This window comes from Marmota monax, unplaced genomic scaffold (assembly GCF_021218885.2).
Source record: "Marmota monax isolate L192 unplaced genomic scaffold, Marmota_monax_Labrador192_F-V1.1 WCK01_AAM20220418_F8-fsc00018, whole genome shotgun sequence".
NCBI lineage: Eukaryota > Metazoa > Chordata > Mammalia > Rodentia > Sciuridae > Marmota > Marmota monax.
The window spans coordinates 3204836-3214633 of NW_026692201.1; the positions used below are offsets into that span (position 1 = coordinate 3204836).

General features: G+C 47.5%; 1 protein-coding gene across 1 annotated transcript; it reads left to right on the forward strand.

Annotated features, from left to right (window-relative positions):
- Nucleotides 1-4793: 4793 nt before the first annotated feature.
- Nucleotides 4794-7294, forward strand: Foxd1 (forkhead box D1). The gene has a single exon (XM_046429130.2). It carries the CDS (start codon nucleotides 5195-5197, stop codon nucleotides 6587-6589), a length of 1395 nt encoding a protein of 464 aa, XP_046285086.1. The 5' UTR covers nucleotides 4794-5194; the 3' UTR covers nucleotides 6590-7294.
- Nucleotides 7295-9798: the final 2504 nt, after the last annotated feature.

A 9798-nucleotide genomic window follows, 5' to 3' on the forward strand; every position in this document is an offset into this window, starting at 1 on the left:
AAATACTTCTAGTCCCAAGCATTTTGGATAAGAGATACCCAATCTGTAATATTATTTCTCAATTCTTCGTATATTAAAATTAACAAATACTGTTTCCAGGAAATTAACTTATTAAATCATGTGAACATAAGAAGATTACAAAGCCACAAATATGCACTCTTGAGGGTTTTATGTTAAGAGTAGCTCCCAAAATGAGAAATCCTCTCCGGAATGGAGATGTATATATTTCATAATTAAATTTGTGATAAAAATAGCTTTTGAACTTTTGACTTTGGGGTACAAAACTTAAACGTGTGCTACTGCAAACCACTAGAATATAGAGCTAAATAAGTCTGTGTGGGTGTGTTTGGGAAGGAGGGCTAGTCCAAGCTAACTGTGGTAATGAAAATTCCTGAGTCAGTGTAAATAATTTTGCTGTTATAAAACACAGATTTAGACCTTTGCTGACATTCTGAATTCTTGAAGATTTCTGAATCCTGTCAGGCCAAGAAACACTTTTTTAAGGAGCTGTTATGCAAGCAAGGGCTGCCTAGTGAGACTGAATGCCACTAAAATATCTTCCTTACAAAGCAATCTCATTAGGGGGCTGGAGGTCTGGCTCAGTGGAAGTGTGCTTGTCTGGCATGTGAGTCCTTGGGTTTCATATCCAGCACTGCACAATATAATAAAGGACTCTCACCTCCCATCACAATGCCTAAAGACCCACCACTGAAAATGGTTTAACACATTCTGTCAGTAGGATCCCAAGGTTACAATGTACCTATTCTTGGAATGGCTGTCAGATACTCAGAGCCCCTTTCACAGCCATTACCTATTTCAACAGTTGTGATCTTAAAATTAGCTTAGTGGCCTAGTGTGATTTTATACCACCCAAGAATGCTGAAATGGAAAGCAAAAATCAAAGGTCATCTTGGGCCCTCAAATAGAGTAGGAACTAAGAAAGCATAAAGGGGATGGGGTAGGGATAAAGATGAGGATGAACACAATTATGTCTGGAACAAATTCTGGAGGAATCTTAACTCAAACTTTTTTTTTTTTAACTGAAGATCATGCACAGAGTCTGAGTCTGACAGTATCAAAATTGTAAACAAATTGAGATTTCAAGCCCAGAAGGGAAACTCCTGCTATGGATAAATGGATAAACAAAATATGGGATATATTCCAATACAATGGAATATTATTCAGCCTTAAAGGAATTGTGATATATGCTACCTCATGGATGAATCTTGAAGACATCAAGGTAAGTGAAACAAGCTAGAGACAAAGGACAAATATTGGGTGATTTCACTTATATGATATACCTAGAGTACACAAATTCATAGATAGTAGAATAGTGATTGCCAGGGGCTGGGGATGGGTAGGTGCATATGGGAATGGAGAATTATATTTTAATAGGTACAAAATTTTAGTTTGGAATGGTGGAAAACTTCTGGAATGGATAGTGATAAAGGTTGCACAAGAATGCAAATGTACTTAAGGCTTCTGAACTGTACATTTAAGGTGGTTAAAATGGTAAACTCTCTACTATGTATATTGTACCACCCCCTCAAACCTCAAGCAAACAAAAAACAAAGGCCCAGTTTGGGGCCTCATAAAAAGAAAAATAAAGATTCATGCAAACATAAGGAAGGAAGGACAGTGCGAGATGAAGAAATGGAACCTCTAGGGAGACTACAAACATCTCTCACTTTGGCATGGGGAACTCAGGAAGCACTTGCCATCTGCCTAATGACTTTTGAGGCTTCAGCCACAGGTACAAAGCAGCAACTCAAACAAGGACAGTAGAAAGACAAGGAAGAGACACAGCCCCAGATGTTCCCAGATTTAAAAACACCTCATGCTTACGTTCATGGGTGAACTCCTGAGATTAACCAGGAGTATTCCAGATCCCTGCCTCATGAATTTATACCCCTAAGTCTCTGCCAGCCTTCTCCCACCAAAGGAGGGCCTAAGCCTGTGGAGGTCTCTGTCGGGAACCAAGGACAAAGGATTGAGGCAGAAGACCTTCCTGAGGGTTTTGCCTACTCCTTGGCTCTGGCTTTCAAGATCCCCAGTGACCTCAGTTCTGAGGCTCATTCTACTACTGTAGCATCCAAACCCCCTGCGGGGAAGAAAGCAGAAACCTACAGTCCAACGAAACACCTCCGCGACCATCCAGTTCCGGCAGCCTCACTCCAACTGCTGGGCGAGTTCTTGGCTAGTGCTGCTGTCCCTGGGCGTCCCGGACAGCGCAAGGGTCGGCACGGCTGCTCAGAGCCACCAGGGGGCAGCTCTCCCCTGCGCGGGCACCTCGGGGATCCGCGCCACGCCACTCTCCGAATCCACTCGGACAGGGCGTACGGGAGTGGGGTCACCGAGTTGCTTTCTTGGCCCATCTCTGGGAAAGTTTTCTGTCTTTTGTAACAGCTTGAGTGAGTCGGGTGGGCTTGAGATTTCCTAACCGCGGTCGAAAGGTAGGAAAACTCTGGGAAGATAGCCTGGGAGTGGGGGACGAAGGAGGCAGTAGGGGAGCGCGTAAGACTTTTCATCTTGGGTTTCAGCGCTCCCGGGACTTCACGAGATCGGAGCTAAAGGTCGCATACAAATGTGTAGCTTAACTAAAGCAAACAAAACAAGAGGAACGCCCCCAAAGTGGGGCTTTAGTAAAGCTTGCCCAAATCTCTGTTAACATTCTCTGTCTCTGAAGCGGTCCCTTTGGGTTGATCTTCTGCTCTGACCTTCAGTAAATCCCCACTTCCCGGAGTGGTCAGAAGGTAATTTGCCACGCTTTTACAAACGATCCCCGGGAAGAGTCTTTTAACCTGTGGAAGGGGGAGGGACCTGTGGACAAGGTTAGGAACCTAACGCAGAATCTATTTCTGGAGCCCTTCTTGGACAGACAAGTTCAGGGCGATGGAAACTCTGAACAGAATGACGGCTGTAACTGATCTTCCAAAGTAATTAATGGTCTACGAACAAATTTTTCCACTATTTCATCTTTAAATCGCCACACACCAGCCCTCAGTGCGGCGAAAATCACGGTGTTTATTTAGATACGGACCAGGACTTACAAAACTTAAACTTTTTGATGTTAAAAGTGAACTCCTTAGTAAGAACTCCTGACTGTATCAACAAAGCAATGTGATGCCTGATTAATAGTGCTGATTAACGTTGGCTGAGGTTAATGCGGAGCCCATTACAATAATTAAATTGTTCGGCCATATATCAAATGAGAGTCAATGAAAAATAATTTATTTAGAATTTTTAGGCATTCTCATAGATCTTTCAAAGATCTATAATAGACTTTATGGGTCATTTGTAAGTGTAACTGGTGGTAGCCATACTCAAGAAAAAAAAAAAACAACACGATTTTAAAAGAAGTCTTACATGGGAGAACAGTTTATTTTTTAGGCTCCGTGATTGATAACAGGAATAACCAAACGTTTCAAAACATGATAAGTAGTTGGTTGATAAAATTATGTATACCAAGGCAATTGGCAATTGTTTCTACAGAAAGCCATTTAATTTTTATTCTCAGTTCTTGTTAAAGATCATTTAAGTTAAAATTTGAAATTTGAAGGCAGAAGTCCCCACTTTGAAATAGAAGCATTTCAGAAAATGAAAAGATTCAGAAAGTATGGCTGTGAAATGTGAATTGCACAAACCACTAGGATTTTACAGTATCCAAAATAATTAATTTAGGTGCGATGAGTATCCTTAAGATATTACCACATTTGAATGATTTCCACTACCTTATCACCTGAAAAAGAAAATTGAATTGAATAGAATTTGAGTCTTACATTTAAAATTTTTCGTTTCTTTTCACCAGAAAGCGTTTGAAATGTTTAATGAATTTTCTAAAAATGCATTTTTAAAGTTTGATTTTACTTAAAGTTTTAATTTATCGTTTTAGTTTCTATTATTAAGCCTGCCTGAATAGAAAAAAAAATGTGTATATGCTTTAGTAATTATTTTGAGATTACTGTGAAATGATGACTAGAATGCTCCCTTTTCTGAAACTGTAGCCCCTTTCTCCAATGTGAAAGTTCTTATTACAGTCGTTCCTAGGTGTAACTTTATGCATGTGTAATTTGGTTTTTCACTAAAATTTTGTATTTCTTTTCTGCGTTCAGTGATTGCTTTCTTTATTCCCATGGAATTTGTAAGATCCTCTCATTAGAGTGGCTTAGTTTAGCTGTCAAGTCTCTAGGGCATTCAATTGCAGATAAATGACTAAAAACGCCAGCCTAACAGCATTTTTATTAACAGATGGCGGAAAACAAACGTCTTTAGAGAAGAACCGAAGGGAACGGGTTAAAGGGTCAGTAAACAATTATTATCCTGCTTAATCTGGGGGTTTCTCATCAGATAACACGGGGAGCTGCTCGCCCATCTAGGGGAACCACGACACCCCAACAGACACTCCCCTCTTCGGAGGACCAGGTAATTGTCCCCCAAAGGAAGGGCTCCTACAGGCATCGAGTGGTCAAATCCTAGAGTTGTGGGAGGGATTCTGAGGTTCGGGCTGAGGGCTAATTGAGAAGAAAACTGGGAACTCTAACTCCTGCTGCTGACCGCCGGGGGCGAGCGCCTAATGCAGGTTATCTGCCCCCTTGGCCAGGAATAGAGGGGTCCTCTCTCCTTCCCACTCTTCTCGGTTGCTGCCCCCTCCTGCGGGCGAACTTTCTCTCCGAGCAGAGCTGATTTCCTAGGCTTTTTTTCCCTTCCCTCGGCTGCGCTCTGACGTGCACACCATGTGACTGGCCCCCTTCTGCTAAAAGCCGAGGAAAGGTCCGCCCTCTTCTGGACTCAGCCCCGGCCTCGCCGAGCTCTGTTCCTAGACTCTCACGCGTTCTGCGCCCTCCAGGGCGGCCGAGGCTCTGACTCGCCCACCCAGGCCTAGCCACCCCCCTCCCCAACTGACGCGACGAGAGGCGCTCTCAGAGGAGAAGGTCAAGTCCTCCGCGCCGGCCGGGTGCACGCGGAGCACAGGGTGCGCAGAAACCGCGCGGTTGCAGAGGCGGCGCGGGAGTTGCAAAGTCGGAGCGCGAGACTCCGCCACCGCGCGGCAGCCCCAGCAAAGCTAGGGCAGCGGCGGCGACCCCAGCGTGGCTCCCCCGGGCCAGGCCCGCCGCCCGGGAGCCGGGCCCGGGGGCCGAGGGAGGCCGGAGGCCGGCGCCCCTATGCGCCGCCCCGCCGCCGCGGTGCCACAGCTATGACCCTGAGCACGGAGATGTCCGATGCCTCCGGCCTCGCCGAGGAGACAGACATCGACGTGGTGGGGGAGGGCGAGGACGAAGACGACGAGGAAGAGGAGGACGACGACGAGGGCGGCGGTGACCGGCCCGGGCTGGCTGTCCCCGCACAGCGGCGGCGGCGGCGGTCCTACGCTGGAGAGGACGAGCTCGAGGACCTGGAAGAGGAGGAGGACGATGATGACATCCTGCTGGCCCCGCGGACAGGAGGTTCCCCGGCAGCTCCAGGCCCAGCCCCGGCAGTGGGCACCGGAGCCGGTGGGGGCGGCACCGCGGGCGCGGGCGGTGGCGGTGGCGGGAGCGCGGGTAGCGGCGCCAAGAACCCACTGGTGAAGCCGCCCTACTCCTACATCGCGCTCATCACCATGGCCATCCTGCAGAGCCCCAAGAAGCGGCTGACGCTGAGCGAGATCTGCGAGTTCATCAGCGGCCGCTTCCCCTACTACCGGGAGAAGTTCCCCGCCTGGCAGAACAGCATCCGCCACAACCTGTCCCTCAACGACTGCTTCGTTAAGATTCCCCGCGAGCCGGGCAACCCGGGCAAGGGCAACTACTGGACGCTAGACCCCGAGTCCGCCGACATGTTCGACAACGGCAGCTTCCTGCGCCGAAGGAAGCGCTTCAAGCGACAGCCGCTGCTCCCGCCCAACGCCGCGGCCGCCGAGTCGCTGCTGCTGCGCGGTGCGGGGGCCTCGGGCGCCGCGGGAGACCCGGCGGCCGCCGCGGCGCTCTTCCCGCCGGCTCCACCGCCGCCCCCTCACGCCTACAGCTACGGCCCCTACGGCTGTGGCTACGGCCTGCAGCTGCCGCCCTACGCGCCGCCCTCCGCCCTCTTCGCGGCCGCAGCGGCCGCGGCGGCCGCAGCCTTCCACCCGCACTCGCCCCCGCCGCCCCCGCCGCCACACGGTGCGGCCGCCGAGCTGGCCCGGACCGCCTTCGGCTACCGGCCGCACCCGCTCGGCGCCGCCCTGCCCGGCCCCCTGCAGGCCTCGGCGGCCAAGGCGGGCAGTCCGGGCGCCTCCGCGCTGGCGCGCTCGCCCTTCTCCATCGAGAGCATCATCGGGGGCAGCCTGGGCCCCGCCGCTGCCGCCGCCGCCGCCGCGCAGGCCGCCGCCGCCGCGCAGGCCTCGCCCTCGCCCTCGCCGGTGGCAGCTCCGCCCGCTCCCGGCTCCGCGGGAGGCGGCTGCGCGGCTCAGGCGGCAGTGGGCCCGGCCGCCGCGCTCACTCGCTCCCTCGTGGCTGCAGCTGCAGCCGCCGCCTCCTCCGTCTCCTCGTCGGCCGCCCTGGGGACTCTGCACCAAGGGACTGCCCTGTCCAGTGTGGAGAACTTTACTGCTAGGATTTCAAATTGTTAATGACGCTATGTTAGCGCGCTTGAGAAAGAGAAGGTAGGAATCCCGGCTCTTTTTTTTTTTTTTTTTTCCAACTCGGTGGTTTGGTGTTTTGTTGGCTCCTACTGGCCCCTCTCGACCTCGCGCTCCCATTTTCTCGGCTTCGGATTCTCGGATGAGACTTTGGCGCCCGCGCGGGCACGCTTTTTGGCTCTGCAGGTCCCTCTATTTATGCAAAGTCGTCCTATTCTGCAGCCCCCTACCCAGGTTGGGGAGGAAGAGGGTGCCGGTGGGGATTCTCCTTGTCCAGGCACTAGGGGCTTCCTTGACTTTTGGGCAAACTGAAAAAAAAAAAAAGAAAAGAAAAGAAAAAAAAATCTAAGCCTTTTCTCAGGTTCAGGCGTTTAAGATCAATAACGTTCAAATGAATAATAATACAAAAACAGTAAAGGGCTTGAAGAATGCCTTTTATTTGAGGATACTTGTTTGGTGTACTTTTTCATGAAAAGGAAAAAATGATTAACATGTTTACACAAGAAACAAAATTCAAAGTTATCATTTCTTATTTTAACCTGTGTTTTGTATCATAATAGATATGCTGAATTTTTATTTTGTACTTACTGTGTATTCTTTACAAGGAGTATTGTAAATTTTACTGGCAATTATTATTGTACTATTGTAAGATTTTTACACTTTTTCAGAAATAAAATGCTTAATTTTCAAAGTAAATCTGCTGAATTAGTTGGCTTCAGTTGTCCCCTTCTTAGTTTATTTTCTATTAAGAAAATTTTCTATATGGGATGAGTAGGAATTCAGCACAGAATAGACTTAAATATTATTATCAAAGAGATTTTAACAAAAGTATCATATCATAATTTTCATTTAAACTTCCTAAGTAAAAGTCATTGCAGATGAGAAATTATATTTAAATGATTACAAATAAGCTACTTTGCTATACATTTCAAAAGCTGATTCTACTCTACCTTGAAGACCATTGAGACATTTTAAAACTGAAGCCACAGTTACCCTGAGATAATTTTATAGGAATTTGAAATCTTATTTTTAAGCTTTCCACTTTATTTGATTTCCACTTGCTTTTCTGCACAATATTGCTTATATATGCAAAAATGGTACAAGATAATATTCTGTAATGGAAACAAAACAGCAAAGAGGCAGTTTCTAGTTTAAAATTTTGATAGAAAAATAAATTAGTGGAGACAATCATCAGTAAAAGCTTTAAAGTCTTGAATGAGCAAATATCTGAATATATAAAAACCCATATTTGATACTTCTAGCATGTAAAGTTACCATTTTTTTAGATAAAAGGGATTTCAGAAATTGCATAGAGTTTTTTTTAAAATCTTAAAAGGCAAACATTGAAATTCTAGCTTAAGTGAATAACTTAAGAAATCCTCAACTTTAGCATGTTTTAAAGAATTAAAAATGCATCAAGTGTTTATTGAGCTAATTATACAATTTGAGTGACTTAAGATGTCTTTTTCCCCCCAAGTTTCAAGTCATTAACTAATTGTGTCCAATTTCTTTTTCTTACAAATACTGTGAGACTAGTTTTGATAGCTAATAACAAATGTTATTATGGGCTCTAAATAAAACCAAGGCATATTTAATACATAATTTGAATGCCTAATATCAGTGGAAATTAAATGACTTTTTTCATTTTCCATAAAATATCTGGACAGGCTGAAGACCTGCAGATTTAACTTCCCAAATTAATGAACTCTACGGTAGAGGCCAGTATTTTTAAGTAATCTTCATTCTTGATTCCCTATCCTTTCATCCTTTTTAAGGAGGAAAACACCGACTCTCACAGCCTCGAAATTAAGTTCTGCTTGTTTTTTCCCCCTATGGGATGTTTGGAAGAAGTTAAATAAAAGGTTAGAGTAAACACACTCACCCTCAAACTTACCACTAAATATATAGCTACAAATTGAAATACTGCTAGACCAAAATCCTAAATGCAAAGTAACTTGTACTTTAGCCAGGCTAAGAAGAGAAGGAGACATTGGACCCCAGAATGTCTGGAACCCACACCCAGAGATGCAGAGGCTTTAGCAGGCGAAATCCAAAGGGCGCAGAGAAGGCTGGCGCACCTTGTGGCCTTCTGTAAAGCAGGGATCTGGAATTTAGATCTGAAAGTAATTACAAAAGGGGCCAAGAACAAAACCTTTTTTTTTTTTTTTTTTTTTGCTTTTGTTTCTGTTTTGCATGACACATGGATGTCCCGAAAAAAAGGGATTCCGGCTAAGCCCTTTCTCGCTCAGATTCCTGCATCTTTAAAAAGTGCGGGGACGAGCTCCACCTCCCAGGCTGTCAGTGCTCTTCAGAGAATGGCAAGAAAGCACTGGGCAATCCAGCACTGGCCCTGCTTGGTTCTGGGACTGGGCTCCCGCTACACTGCTCCCGCTGTTTTTGAACAGGTGGAGCGCAGCGTGAGCCCCTGACCCAAAAGTAAATGCAAACCAAACTTGCCTTGGTTTCTAGTGCTGCGTCCCCCACATTCAGCTACCCACCCTGCGGGATTGCGGCTCGAGGTGGGCTTTGCTTGCCCCTGTGGGCTGAAGCCTGGGGAAGCCAGAGCCTTGAGGCGGGTGAGGTATGGGCTGTGAGAGGTGTGGGTGATGGGCCTCGGGGCTGGCGAGGCTGAAGAGTGGGCCTGGGCCGAGAGCTGTGGACCCGCGAGCCGGGAACGCGGGGCGCGCCCAGTCAGGCCGCGCAGGCGAGCAGGTGCTGGAACAAAGGCCGCCAGGCCGCCGGCTACCCGGGCCTTTGATGGGCAAGGACGTCTCCTCCCCGGGCTCCTTATTCGCATGCAAATCCAGCGCTGGTCCCCTTTTCTTTGAAGGCAAACAGAAGGATGTTTGTGTGTTTGTAGGGACGAAGCTTGCTTGAACAAGCCTTCCTCAATAGGCTGGGTCTCGAAAAATAAACCAGTTGGACAAACATTGGCCACCAGCTCTCCTCCTCCCAACTACAAAGTGTGGATTTGCTACAACTCATTAACCCGACGCTTTTCTCCCCTTCTTCTTGTTTCTCTACTCATCAAACGCCCCCGTAGAGCCTGGAGACAAATGACCGAAGCGCAGTCGGGAGGGAATTGCAGTTAATAGGGAGAGGGATATATTGGGGCTAATGGTTCAGGCAGCTCCCGGAGAAGGACCACACAAAAAGGAGCCTCTTCATTCAGGGCTCTGCTGTGCTGCAGAGATTTAATC

Coding starts and splice junctions, on each gene's coding strand:
- Foxd1 (XM_046429130.2), top strand. CDS start 5,195: ATGACCCTGAGCACGGAGATGTCCGATGCCTCCGGCCTCGCCGAGGAG.